Here is a 15706-nt window from a genome sequence, read left to right as displayed (position 1 = left end):
TCTTCTTCTATAACCCCCTGAGGAAAATAGTACTCACCGGTACCATAAATGTATTAGTTTGTTATGTTGGGGTTTGCGGATTTAGGGTTTAATAATTTTATTAGGTAATTGTTTTTGTTTTTTTCTTAAAGAGACACTGAACCCAAATATGTTATTTTGTGATTCAGATAGAGCATGCAATTTTAAGCAACTTTCTAATTTAGTCCTATTATCAATTTTTCTTCATTCTCTTGCTATCTTTATTTGAAAAAGAAGGCACCTAAGCTATTTTTTGGTTCAGTACACTGGAGAGCACTTGTTGATTGGTCGGTTAAATTAATCCACCAATCAGAAAGTTACTTAAAATTGCATGCTCTATCTGAATAACAAAAGAAAAAATTTGGGTTCAGTGTTCCTTTAATACTTTGTGCGGGTGGTTACTTTATTTTTTTCTTAATACCGTGCGGTTAGGTGTTTTTTTTGTAATACTTATTGCGTGCAGTTAGGTGTTTTCTTCATACTTATTGCGGGCGGCAGTTTTTTTTTTTTTAATGCTCCGTTTGCCTTCACTGCATCCCGGTGGATTCCGAAAATGGCAGGGTGGTGAAATAATCCACTGCAATTATAGTATAGATTAGCCGAAGATTAAAACCTCAGTTTATAAGCAATATAAACACATAGCGCTGGTAGTAAAGTGTTCAAATGATCCAGCTTGTAAGGCAGATTTAGAGACAGAATCGGAAGGCTCCATAACTCCAAAGAACTTATGCAGAAGTGCAGAGAAAAATAATAATAAAAGCACACAGCTAAACGGTAAATATCCCCATTATAATAGCTTTAAAGAAAGGGAAACACCCCCCTATGAAATAAACTTTAAAAAACTTACAAAAAGGCAGAAATGTAGTACACAGGACACCTGTCATATAAAAAACATAATTTATGTAAGAACTTACCTGATAAATTCATTTCTTTCATATTAGCAAGAGTCCATGAGCTAGTGACGTATGGGATATACATTCCTACCAGGAGGGGCAAAGTTTCCCAAACCTCAAAATGCCTATAAATACACCCCTCACCACACCCACAAAATCAGTTTAACGCATAGCCAAGAAGTGGGGTGATAAGAAAAAAGTGTGAAAGCATAAAAAATAAGGAATTGGAATAATTGTGCTTTATACAAAAAAATCATAACCACCACAAAAAGGGTGGGCCTCATGGACTCTTGCTAATATGAAAGAAATGAATTTATCAGGTAAGTTCTTACATAAATTATGTTTTCTTTTATGTAATTAGCAAGAGTCCATGAGCTAGTGACGTATGGGATAATGACTACCCAAGATGTGGATCTTCCACGCAAGAGTCACTAGAGAGGGAGGGATAAAATAAATTAGGTAGAGCTTTTCAGCACAACCGGCTTAGGTGCTGCACGTCACCCAGGGACCAATGCCTAAGTCCCCAGTTCAAAATTCAAAGAAAAAAGCAGGCAGGTGACAGCAGATATTAATTCATTTATTAAGGAGGTAAAAAAAGGCAACGTTTCGGGATTAGTCTCCCTTATTCATGCCATACCTGATACAAACTAAAAAGTGACTTATATACATATATACCACTAGGTGGCGCTCAAGTGTATTTAACACTTTCTTATCCAACACTTTAACTTACTCATAACTTAAACTTACACTTATACATTACTTATTCCATATACATGATAGTATTTCCATGATTAGTTAAATTACTATTTTCTTATCAAACCTTCACAACAATGAATTATAATTTACATCTTAACAGTAATAATCATAGAAATACTGTGAGGTCCCAGTCTCTATTCAAACCTTTAGGCTCCAGACTCCCTAATTCATATATCCAATATGCTTCTTTTTGTTTTAATAGAATTTCTCTATCCCCTCCTCTACGTGGGATATCAACTTTGTCAATTATTTGAAATTTCAACTGACTTATAGAATGGTTTGCTTTTATAAAGTGGGCAGCTAGGGGGGCTTTCACATTACCGGTTCTAATGTTGCTCTTATGTTCAATAATTCTCTCCTTAGCGGATCTGGTGGATTCCCCTATATAGACCCCCCCCACATGGACATTTAATCATATATATTATAAAAGTAGTCAAGCATGTATAATAACCTTTTATACTATATTTTTTGCCAGTGTGAGGGTGATAGAAAATTGACCCTTTATTCATGTTACTGCAACATGAACACCCTAAGCAGGGGTAGCAACCGGTGTTTTTTGTGGTGATATACCTAGGTTTATTTTTGTTTTTACTGCTAGGGCCAATATCAGCCTTAACCAATTTATTTTGGATATTACTACTTCTTTTAAAAGCAGACATAGGAAAATGAAAATTCTAGAATAGATGGATTACAATCAGACAAAATATTCCAGTGTTTCCTGATGATGCGCTGTATTTCATTACTCTGTGCATTGTATTCTGTTACAAGAATAAGTCTATCTTTCTGATTATTTCCTTTCTTTACTCTATCCTTAGGATGCAATAAATCTGTTCTTGGAATTAATTTTACAGTTTCAATTTCTTTATTTAATCAACTCCTGGGATAGCCTCTTTCCAGGAATCTCTCACCCATCTCTGTCAGTCTCTTATTTAATATTTTTTCATCTGAGACAATTTTGCGCACTCTCAACATTTGACTGTGGGGTAGAGATTTCAGGAGTGAAGGCGGATGAGCACTTTCAAAGCGCAAAAGACTGTTGCGATCAGTCTTTTTCTTAAATAAATCAGTTTTAAATTGATTGTCTGATTTCATTACTCTCACGTCCAGGAAGTCAACTACCTCCTCACTCCAAGTCAATTTAAATTTTATATATCTTGATGATGAATTCAAATCATTCACAAACCTTTCAAGGGTTCCAACGTCGCCCCACCAGATGCCGAAAATATCGTCAATATACCGCTAATTCATTAGAGAAAACAAATTTTTCCTCAAAGAGGTTCATAAAAATATTTGCATAATTTGGGGCGACGTTGGAACCCATGGCGGTACCTTGGAGTTGGAGGAAATAGTCATCCTGGAAGAGAAAGTAGTTTCCACATAATATAATTGTCAGAAGCTGGACAAAAAAAATCTATTTGTGCAGAGGTATATTGAGTGTCATTCCTTAATACATTTTCTACGGCCTCAATGCCACTTGAATGTTTTATGTTCGTGTAGAGACTCTCTACATCTAAACTAAACATAATAAATTTACTGCTAGAAAGGTCTAAGGAATCTAATTTACACAAAAAATCATTGGTATCTTTAATAAAAGAACTGGAACGTTCAACATAGGGTCGTAAGATCTTTTCTAAAAATATTGAAATATTTGTAAAAACTGAATTGGTGCTAGCAACAATTGGGCGACCTGGGGGATTTTTAATATCCTTATGTATTTTAGGTAGAACATACATAACAGGTGTATATGGATTATCTACCTGCAAAACAGAAGCAACATCTTTACCTATTATCCCTTTATTTTCAGCTTTTAGAATAATCATTTTAATTTCTTTTTGTAATTTAAATACAGGATTATAGTTAAGTTTTTTTATATACTGCCTTATTATTCAGTTGATTTTTAATTTCATTAATATAGGCATTTTTATCTAACACCACTGTTGCTCCTCCCTTGTCCGCTCTTTTTAAAATAATCTCAGGGTGTTCTTGTAATTTCTTTAGGGCTAAATGTTGATCTATAGTCATGTTATTACCCGTCTGTTTAAAGGTATTTCCATTTATTCTATACTTTTCAACTTTTGTTTGTAGTTTAGAAATATCCTTCTGAACTAAAGTTGAAAAGGTCCCTATACTGTGATTATTTACAACCGGGTTATATTTACTTTTCTTTCTTAACCCAAACTGTTTCAAATGGATCGTAGGATTCTCATTACTTAAATTCACATTTTCTGCCCAATTCAAAGTTTTTAACTTTAAAGTTCTTATAAATCTGTGCAGGTCTTTTTGCAACTGAAAAAAATTACAGTTTTTAACTGGGCAGAATGAAAGACCTTTGTTTAGTAATTCAAGTTCAGGTTTAGAAAGTTCGTGTTTAGAGATGTTAACAACATTATTTTTGTATGTCTCTGGTGGGGTGGACGTTAGTATAGCAATATCAGAACTATTGCTTACCCTTGATAAACGGACCTCTTCCCGTTTGTCATCATGGTGGTCCCCATTTAATGTCCTCGCCTTGAACGTGCTGGTCGTGCTGTTTTCTTTTTGGTTTCTTTCTTTGTTTCCTTTGAGCTGTCGCTGATGTTTGCGCCCACCTCGTCTCTGTCTGGATCTGACTCCCCTGGCGATGAATCCTGTGACTCTGTACTGCTGCCGCTTTGCGTCGGCCCATGGCTCTGACGTCTTCTGGTGCGCGGCGTGTATCTCCGTTGGGCGCCCTCTGGGTCATAGCGCCATCTGTACACTTTGCCGGTGGAGTAATCCGATTCATCTCGGGCAAATTTTGTGCGTTTCCTCTCCTCTATTATTTTCTTCAGCTCAGCGATCTTCATATTAGTGTCTTGTAATATTTTCTCCAACTCAGCTGTCGGTAAGTTTTTTCTTAGGCTATTTTCCATTTCAGCCAGTTTGACATTTTGCTCTTCAATTTCTTTATTTAAGCACTCAACAGTTAGGACAATAATGTCCATTGAACATTTGTTCAATATATGTTCAAAGCGGTTACAATAGTCCTGGTTCTCCTTCATTAGTGTAGGTCTTGCTCCCATCCTCAAACCCCTTGGAATTCGCTTAACCCGGTGATATTCCGCCAGGGTATTTGCATGCAGGTTAAAGGCCAGGTCTATATAGGGGAATCCACCAGATCTGCTAAGGAGAGAATTATTGAACATAAGAGCAACATTAGAACCGGTAATGTGAAAGCCCCCCTAGCTGCCCACTTTATAAAAGCAAACCATTCTATAAGTCAGTTGAAATTTCAAATAATTGACAAAGTTGATATCCCACGTAGAGGAGGGGATAGAGAAATTATATTAAAACAAAAAGAAGCATATTGGATATATGAATTAGGGAGTCTTGAGCCTAAAGGTTTGAATAGAGACTGGGACCTCACAGTATTTCTATGATTATTACTGTTAAGATGTAAATTATAATTCATTGTTGTGAAGGTTTGATAAGAAAATAGTAATTTAACTAATCATGGAAATACTATCATGTATATGGAATAAGTAATGTATAAGTGTAAGTTTAAGTTATGAGTAAGTTAAAGTGTTGGATAAGAAAGTGTTAAATACACTTGAGCGCCACCTAGTGGTATACATGTATATAAGTCACTTGTTAGTTTGTATCAGGTATGGCATGAATAAGGGAGACTAATCCCGAAACGTTGCCTTTTTTTACCTCCTTAATAAATGAATTAATATCTGCTGTCACCTGCCTGCTTTTTTCTAGGGATAAAATAAAGACAGCCAATTCCGCTGAAAATAATCCACACCCAAAATAAAGTTTAAATCTTATAATGAAAAAAACTGAAATAATAAGTAGAAGAATCAAACTGAAACAGCTGCCTGAAGTACTTTTCTACCAAAAACTGCTTCAGAAGAAGAAAACACATTAAAATGGTAGAATTTAGTAAAAGTATGCAAAGAAGACCAAGTTGCTGCTTTGCAAATCTGATCAACCGAAGCTTCATTCCTAAACGCCCAGGAAGTAGAAACTGACCTAGTAGAATGAGCTGTAATCCTTTGAGGCAGAGTTTTACCCGACTCGACATAAGCATGATGAATTAAAGATTTCAACCAGGATGCCAAAGAAATGGCAGAGGCCTTCTGACCTTTCCTAGAACCGGAAAAGATAACAAATAGACTAGAAGTCTTTCGGAAATTCTTAGTAGCTTCAACATAATATTTCAAAGCTCTAACTACATCCAAAGAATGCAATGATCTCTCCTTAGAATTCTTAGGACACAATGAAGGAACCACAATTTCTCTACTAATGTTGTTAGAATTCACAACCTTAGGTAAAAATGTAAAAGAAGTTCGCAACACCGCCTTATCCTGATGAAAAATCAGAAAAGGAGACTCACAAGAAAGAGCAGATAATTCAGAAACTCTTCTAGCAGAAGAGATGGCCAAAAGAAACAAAACTTTCCAAGAAAGTAATTTAATGTCCAATGAATGCATAGGTTCAAACGGAGGAGCTTGAAGAGCCCCCAGAACCAAATTCAAACTCCAAGGAGGAGAAATTGACTTAATGACAGGTTTTATACGAACCAAAGCTTGTACAAAACAATGAATATCAGGAAGATTAGCAATCTTTCTGTGAAAAAGAATAGAAAGACCAGAGATTTGTCCTTTAAAGGAACTTGCAGACAAACCTTTATCCAAACCATCCTGAAGAAACTGTAAAATTCTCGGAATTCTAAAAGAATGCCAGGAAAAATGATGAGAAAGACACCAAGAAATATAAGTTTTCCAGACTCAATAATATATCTTACTAGATACAGATTTACGAGCCTGTAACATAGTATTAATCACAGAGTCAGAGAAACCTCTTTGACTAAGAATCAAGCGTTCAATCTCCATACCTTTAAATTTAAGGATTTGAGATCCTGATGGAAAAAAGGACCTTGCGACAGAAGGTCTGGTCTTAACGGAAGAGTCCACGGTTGGCAAGAGGCCATCCGGACAAGATCCGCATACCAAAACCTGTGAGGCCATGCTGGAGCCACCAGCAGAACAAACGAGCATTCCTTCAGAATCTTGGAGATTACTCTTGGAAGAAGAACTAGAGGCGGAAAGATATAGGCAGGATGATACTTCCAAGGAAGTGACAATGCATCCACTGCTTCCGCTTGAGGATACCTGGGAAGTTTCTTGTTTAGATGAGAAGCCATCAGATCTATTTCTGGAAGTCCACACATTTGAACAATCTGAAGAAATACCTCTGGGTGAAGAGACCATTCGCCCGGATGTAACGTTTGGCGACTGAGATAATCTGCTTCCCAATTGTCTATGCCTGGGATATGAACCGCAGAAACTAGACAGGAGCTGGATTCCGCCCATACCAGTATTTGAGATACTTCTTTCATAGCCAGAGGACTGTGAGTCCCTCCTTGATGATTGATGTATGCCACAGTTGTGACATTGTCTGTCTGAAAACAAATGAACGATTCTCTATTTGGAAGAGGCCATGACTGAAGAGCTCTGAAAATTGCACAGAGTTCCAAAATATTGATTGGTAATCTCACCTCCTGAGATTCCCAAACCCCTTGTGCTGTCAGAGACCCCCAAACAGCTCCCCAACCTGTCAGACTTGCATCTGTTGAAATTACAGTCCAGGTCGGAAGAACAAAAGAAGCCCCCTGAACTAAACGATGGTGATCTGTCCACCACGTCAGAGAGTATCGTACAATTGGTTTTAAAGATATTAATTGAGATATCTTTGTGTAATCCCTGCACCACTGGTTCAGCATACAGAGCTGAAGAGGTCGCATGTGAAAACGAGCAAAGGGGATCGCGTCCGATGCAGCAGTCATAAGACCTAGAATTTCCATGCATAAGGCTACCGAAGGGAATGATTGTGATTGAAGGTTTCGCCAAGCTGAGATCAATTTTAGACGTCTCTTTTCTGTCAGAGACAGAGTCATGGACGCTGAATCTATTTGGAAACCTAAAAAGGTTACCCTTGTCTGAGGAATCAATGAACTTTTCGGTAAATTGATCCTCCAACCATGATCTTGAAGAAACAACACAAGTCGATTCGTATGAGATTCTGCTAAATGTAAAGACTGAGCAAGTACCAAGATATCGTCCAAATAAGGAAATACCACAATACCCTGTTCTCTGATTACAGACAGAAGGGCAACGAGAACCTTTGTAAAAATTCTTGGAGCTGTTGCTAGGCCAAACGGCAGAGCCACAAACTAGTAATGCTTATCTAGGAAAGAGAATCTCAGAAACTGATAGTGATCTGGATGAATCGGAATATGCAGATATGCATCATGTAAATCTATTGTGGACATGTAATGCCCTTGCTGAACAAAAGGCAGAATAGTATTTTGAATGTTGGTATCCTTACATAACGATTCAATATTTTTAGATCCAGAACTGGTCTGAAGGAATTCTCCTTCTTTGGTACAATGAAGAGATTTGAATAAAAACCCAGCCCCTGTTCCAGAACTGGAACTGGCATAATTACTCCAGCCAACTCTAGATCTGAAACACATTTCAGAAATGCTTGAGCCTTCACTGGATTTACTGGGACATGGGAAAGAAAAAATCTCTTTGCAGGAGGCCTTATCTTGAAGCCAATTCTGTACCCTTCTGAAACAATGTTTTGAATCCAAAGATTGTGAATTGAATTGATCCAAATTTCTTTGAAAAATCGTAATCTGCCCCCTACCAGCTGGGCTGGAATGAGGGCCGCACCTTCATGAGGACTTGGGAGCTGGCTTTGGTTTTCTAAAAGGCTTGGATTTATTCCAGACTGGAGATGGTTTCCAAACTGATACCGCTCCTGTGGGTGAAGGATCAGGCTTTTGTTCCTTATTGTGACGAAAGGAACGAAAACGATTATTAGACCTAAATTTACCTTTAGATTTTTTATCCTGTGGTAAAAAAGTTCCTTTCCCTCCAGTAACAGTTGAGATAATAGAGAACTGAGAACCAAATAATTTATTACCCTGGAAAGAAAGGGAAAGCAAAGTTGACTTAGAAGACATATCAGCATTTCAAGTTTTAAGCCATAAAGCTCTTCTAGCTAAAATAGCTAGAGACATATACCTGACATCAACTCTAATGATATCAAAGATGGCATCACAAATAACGTTATTAGCATGTTGAAGAAGATTAACAATGCTATGAGAATTATAATCTGTTACTTGTTGCGCTAAAGCTTCTAACCAAAAAGTTGAAGCTGCAGCAACATCCGCTAAAGATATAGCAGGTCTAAGAAGATTACCTGAACATAAGTAAGCTTTTCTTAGAAAGGATTCAATCTTCCTATCTAAAGGATCCTTAAAGGAAGTACTATCTGCCGTAGGAATAGTAGTACGTTTAGCAAGAGTAGAGACAGCCCCATCAACTTTAGGGATTTTGTCCCAAAATTCTAATCTGTCAGATGGCACAGGATATAATTGCTTAAAACGTTTAGAAGGAGTAAAAGAATTACCCAAATTATTCCATTCCCTGGAGATTACTTCAGAAATAGCATCAGGGACAGGACAAACTTCTGGAATAACTACAGGAGATTTAAAAACCTTATTTAAACGTTTAGATTTAGTATCAAGAGGACCAGAATCCTCTATTTCTAAAGCAATTAAGACTTCTTTAAGTAAAGAACGAATAAATTCCATTTTGAATAAATATGAAGATTTATCAGCATCAACCTCTGAGACAGAATCCTCTGAACCAGAGGAACCATTATCAGAATGATGATGTTCATTTAAAAATTCATCTGAAAAATGAGAAGTTTTAAAAGACCTTTTATGTTTACTAGAAGGAGAAATAACAGACATAGCCTTCTTAATGGATTTAGAAACAAAATCTCTTATGTTAACAGGAACATTCTGGGTATTAGATGTTGACGGAACAGCAACAGGTAATGTAACATTACTAAAGGAAATATTATCTGCATTAACAAGTTTGTCATGACATTCATTACAAACAACAGCTGGAGGAACAGATACCACAAGTTTACAGCAGATACACTTAACTTTGGTAGATCCAGCACCAGGCAGCGTTTTTCCAGAAGTATCTTCTGACTCAGTGTCAATCTGGGACATCTTGCAATATGTAATAGAAAAAACAACATATAAAGCAAAATTGATCAAATTCCTTAAATGACAGTTTCAGGAATGGGAAAAAATGCCAGTGAACAAACTTCTAGCAACCAGAAGCAATAAAAAATGAGACTTAAATAATGTGGAGACAATAGTGACGCCCATATTTTTTAGTGCCAAAAAAGACGCCCACATCCGGAACGCCGACACTTTTGGCGCAAAAAAACCGTCAAAAATGACGCAACTTCCGGCGACACGTATGACGCCGGAAACAGAAAAAAAAAATTTGCATCAAAAAAGTCCGCGCTAAGAATGACGCAATAAAATGAAGCATTTTCAGCCCCCGCGAGCCTAACAGCCCACAGGGAAAAAAGTCAAATTGATTTATTCATATGCATTATCCCAAATATGAAACTGACTGTCTGAAATAAGGAACGTTGAACATCCTGAGTCAAGGCAAATAAATGTTTGAATACATATATTTAGAACTTTATATAAAAGTGCCCAACCATAGCTTAGAGTGTCACAGAAAATAAGACTTACCCCAGGACACTCATCTACATGTAGTAGAAAGCCAAACCAGTACTGAAACGAGAATCAGTAGAGGTAATGGTATATATAAGAGTATATCGTTGATCTGAAAAGGGAGGTAAGAGATGAATCTCTACGACCGATAACAGAGAACCTATGAAATAGACCCCGTAGAAGGAGATCATTGAATTCAAATAGGCAATACTCTCCTCACATTCCTCTGACATTCACTGCACGCTGAGAGGAAAACCGGGATCCAACTTGCTGCGGAGCGCATATCAACGTAGAATCTAGCACAAACTTACTTCACCACCTCCATAGGAGGCAAAGTTTGTAAAACTGATTTGTGGGTGTGGTGAGGGGTGTATTTATAGGCATTTTGAGGTTTGGGAAACTTTGCCCCTCCTGGTAGGAATGTATATCCCATACGTCACTAGCTCATGGACTCTTGCTAATTACATGAAAGAAAAGTGTACATAAGAAAGGAGGCACACATCTATCTGGCATCAAATATATATATATATATATATATATATATATATATATATATATATATATATATATATATTTTCAAATGTACTCCATCACATTAAAAAAAAAACTGTATGCAAGCAAAAACATGACATATAATTAAAAATACTAACTAAAGGGGAATTACCTAGAAAATCTATAACTGTCCTAATTCCAGGCTTATAAATCTTACAAACACATTTTAATTGGAATACAGATGAAGTAAAAAAAAAAAAAAAATCTGGAGTATTTGTGTGATATAAATGCCTTTTTTTTTGTATTATCAGCTTGGTGGAGGATTCATTTGAACCCTACCTTTTTTAACATTCTGCAGTTTGAAAATAGTGTTCCTTTAAAAATTTAAATCAAAATTATACATCTAAAAAGGATATTCCATTTCAGAACGAACATCATCAAGACGATGTGAAAATTCTATCATATCTTCTTCCTTGTGTTCATCAAATACTCTCAGCTGAATATCTAAAGCGTCATTTCGTGTGTGCCTCAGTTGCTATAGGAAAAGAAATATATAAGGATTTACAAAAATTATATATTTTTTTTTTGGTTGGAAAAAAAAATATGACACCTTTTGCCATTTTGAAAGCAAGCAGAACATGCGCCCACATTTTTGCTGTAGTGTCTCCAACATAAAAAAAACAACACAATTTATGCTTACCTGACAAATTAATAACCACCTATGGGAAATAGTTCACTTGGCCACCAGGAGGAGGCAGACACCCCCCCCCTCCAAACAAAGCATTAAATATCCCTCCCACTTCCAATACATTTTCAGTAGTTCAAACCAAGGATAAGAAAAAGTAAGAATTTGAAAACTAATAGCCATGCTGAGAAGGACACAAATTAATAGGGAAGAAAATGGAGGGAAAGCAGTCCTAAGAACTAGGCACCACTGCTTCTTTCTCCCAAAAGATTCCTCTGCTAAGGCAAAAATATCAAATAAGTAAAATTTCAAAAAAAAGTATGCGGAGGAACAAGTAGATCTGTTCAACTAAAGCCTCATTATTGAAGGCCCAAGAAGAAGACACTGCAAAGGCATTTACTAACTCTGCCTGAGGATCCCTTGACATCGAGCCGTACTTTAGAAGCTTTGCATGGAAACGAGAGGCCATCAGATCACCCCCACTTGCAGGTGATCTCACAAAATACCTCCTTGGTTTAGAGGCCATTCCTGGAATGCAGTTTGCCTACTTAAAAAGTCTGCTTCCCAATTATCCACGCCTGAAATGTGTATAGCTGATATCTGAAATTGATAAGTCTCTCCCCACTGAAGGATGTGAGAGACCTCTTTCATTGCCAGAGAACTGAGTTCCGCCCTGGTGGTAGATGTAGGCCAACGTAGTGATTTTGTTCGATTAGAATTGAATAAAACAGATGGAATGCAACTGGGACCATGACTGTAGAGTGTTGCATTCCATCAGTTCCGAAATGTTAATTGGAAGTTTCACTTCCTCTAGACACCAAGTCCCCTGGGTTCTCCGCAAAACTCAGACTGTGCCACAGCCTGTCAAATTTGCATCTGTTGTTACAATCTCCCAAGACGGACAAAGGAAGCACATTCCTTGAAGAACAGGTTCCGGAGACAGCCGCCAAAATAGGAACTCTCTTGTCACAGGATCCAGAAAGATCACCTGGGACAGGTCTGAGTGGTTTACTCAGTGATCAAGCATGCACAACTGGAGGTGTCTCAGATGAAATTGAGCAGACAGAAAAGTATCCGAAACAGCCACTGTAAGTCCTACTACCTGCATATATTGAGCCACTGATGGGCGAGGAGTGGATTGAAGAAGATGACAGACAGCCTGAAGCTGGTCCCGTCACTGCCCTGTGAAAAAAAATCTTCATGTTGATTGAGTCTATGATGGTACCTAAGAAATTCACTCTTGTATTTGGGATGAGGGAACTTTTTCTAGGATCACCTTCCAGCCATGTGTACGAAGTTACCAAATTAATTTATCCGTTTAAATTCTTGCTACATGTAAAGATGGAGCTTGAATCTATATAAAAGTACAAGTAAGGAGATGCAGCGATTTCCTGTAGTCTGACTACAGCCAGAAGAGCTTCTAGAACATTTGTAGAAATTATTGGAGCGTTAGCTAAAACCAAATGGAATAGCCATAACTGATAGTGGTTTTCCAAGAAGGCAAACCCAAAAAAAAAAAAAATTGGTGGTGATTGCTGTGAACTGTCTCGCCTGCACTACAGGGAGGATAGTTCTAATGGTTTCCATCTTGGAAGAAGGGACCTTCAAAAATTTGTTTTAACACTCCAGGTCTAAAATAGGATGAAAAGTTCCTTCCTTCTTGGAAACTATAAACTGACTGAGGAACTGGAACAATAACTCATGATCCTCTGCACATTTTAGGAAGGACCTTTGTTTCTCTGGTCTTCCCCTTATCTTGGCGAGGAGAAACCTCCCCCTTGGAGGACGAAAACGAAAAAACATTCTGTATCCCTGGATATGATGTCCAGAAACAAGGGGTCATGAACATCCTGGGTCTACACTTCTAGAAATAGAGATAGTCTGCCCCCTATATGGCACAAGCCCGGGTGTCAACCCTTCATGCAGATTTGTTGTCAGGGTTAAGTTCCTTGGGCTTCTTGTTCTTCCCCAAGATTGGTTAGATTTCCAGGTACTCCTGGTCTGATCTGGCTTGGTGAGGCTGGATTCTTCTAAACCCTATTCTGCCGAAAGGAGAGAACATTTCCTAAAAGAACGCCCTTTAGTCTTAGCCTTCTTGTGTTGTGAAAGAAAGGCTCCCCCCTCGCCCCCAACAATAGTGGAAATAATGGAGTCCAAAACCTAGACGAAATAAGGTCTTACCCTTAAAGGCCACAGAAAGATGTCTGGACTTAGAAACCATGTCCACACACCAGGACTTTAACCAGAGAGCCCATCTAGCGAGAACAGCAAGGCCAGAAGACTTAACATTAAGGTGGAAAATTTGCATAATTGTGTCACAGATAAAAAAATTGGCCTTCTTCAAGGCTGTAATGCTATCTTGAATTTCCTCTAATAGAGACTCGACTGAAATTAGATCATACAGAGTTGAACCAGAAGGTAGCTGCTCCCGCTACCGCCACAATACCTGCAGTAGGTTGAAAAAGCAGACCTATCTAAGGGAACATATGTCTCAGGAATTCCTCAAGCTTTCTGTCCATGGGATACTTGAAGGATGTACTTTCTTCTAGGGGGTAGTGGTACGCTTAGCCAGAGTGGAAATGGCACCATCTACATTGGGTACCGGTACTCCCCATCTCCAAATACAAATCTGGGGCTTGGAAGATTTTCTTACTTTGGAGAAGAAGAAAGGGGGATCTCAGGTTTCTCCAGTCCTTCATATATAATGTCTGTCATCAGAGAAAGGACTGGAAAAATCTAAGGAATCTTAATCTTAGGTTGAAACACGATATCTAGTTTGTGAAAATATTTTTCCTCAGCAGGTTTAGATTCATGAATGACCAGGGTGGACAGGACCTCCTAAATATCTCAAATGCTCAAGTTTGAACCTAAAAGTAATGTCTTCTTCCTCTACAATCTTCTAACTAGAGGAGCTAGAAGATGACAGTTCTCCCGCAGAACTCACAGAGGAATCTTCCTCATTAGAAAGTGCAACATGACTGACTGCTGAAGCTTCCAAAGAGCCATTAGTCCCAAGTCTCAGAGACGCCATGTTTAACCTTCCTCTTCTCCGCAACAAGAAAGTCGCTCAGGGCAGCGGTCACAGCCATTTGAAATTGTGCAGCAAAATCAATGGGAAGGGCAATAACTCCTGATGACGTATGGGGAACAGGGGTCAACGAGAACTGCATCTGAGGGACCTGGGTAGGGAGAGTGGGGCTGAAGTAAATGCATATCAGGGTAAACTGAACCCTGCAATGCCACAGGGGTTACAGAGCTAAACTTGTCTACAGGAGTTATGGGGGAGACTTGGTACTAGGCCCTCTTGAATGAGAATGCAGTACAGAGGAAAGGAATTAACTACACAATTGTGCAGGAGTGGGGAGGGTGGCAAACAGTGGACAATTTGCAAGTCATACATTTATTACGGTCCATTAAAACAAAAAGGCTGACCTCATGAGTGAAACTAGATTATGAGTTCTCCATCAACTTAGGCAATAGAGCCCCTAATAAAGTCTGGCAATCTCCTAAACAATACCAATTGATGCTTGTTTAGCGTGTCTCACCACCTCACTGTAAAGTTGGTGTGTTGTAACGGTCTTCCGGAACTCTGGGCAACACACACGATGCAGAAGACAAAGCGGAGTCAAAGTGTGTCAACTAATGACACCCATATGAGTGTTTCCTGATAACGCTTATGAAAAGCATCGATCGTGAAGTGTGCCAAATTGACCGTACTAACGATTCGGTCTTACTCTCCGTATATACTGGAAGGAGGCATGGGATCTTCACTGCAACATCCAGAGCTAACATTCAACAAGACTTTACTAAGATAATTATATGGCTACTAAAGGCTCCTCTATGCTCTCTTGCAGTAAACAATCATTGATGAACATATAAATAAAATCTTCAGCAGAGCACCTCTCTCTACCAACCTCAAAGATAGAAGGCAAATAACTACTGGGAGGGTATGGGAAGTGGGAGGGATATTTAGTGCTTTGGGGTGTCTTTGCCTCCTCTGAGTGGCCAGATGAAGTATGCCACATGGGTAATGAATTTGTGAAAGAAAGTGACTAAGCAACGCTACACCACAAATAAACCTTCCATATATTAGTAGCTACAGCAGAGACATGAGTGTGCTTGTTTGAATGTGATAGTCAGTAAGACATTTAATTGAATGTTCAGCCTGTCAAAACAAAAAGAAAAGAAAAAAAGTATATGGGAAAAAATGATAGTAAGCAAGGGGTAGTCTAGCATGCACTTACATGCCCCCATTGGGGTAAAAAACAAAATTTATGCTTACCT

General features: G+C 38.2%; 1 protein-coding gene across 2 annotated transcripts in view; it reads right to left on the bottom strand.

Moving 5' to 3' along the window:
- Positions 1-15706, bottom strand: part of DIAPH3 (diaphanous related formin 3) — a 1718568-nt gene that overhangs the window by 795669 nt on the left and 907193 nt on the right. For both annotated transcript variants that reach the window (XM_053707945.1, XM_053707946.1), the window contains exon 11: positions 11154-11272. In XM_053707945.1, the coding sequence (XP_053563920.1) occupies positions 11154-11272 (119 nt within the window). The remainder of the gene's footprint in view (positions 1-11153; positions 11273-15706) is intronic.

Source organism: Bombina bombina, chromosome 3, assembly GCF_027579735.1.
Source record: "Bombina bombina isolate aBomBom1 chromosome 3, aBomBom1.pri, whole genome shotgun sequence".
Lineage (NCBI taxonomy): Eukaryota > Metazoa > Chordata > Amphibia > Anura > Bombinatoridae > Bombina > Bombina bombina.
This window is presented reverse-complemented; position numbering and strand designations above follow the sequence as displayed.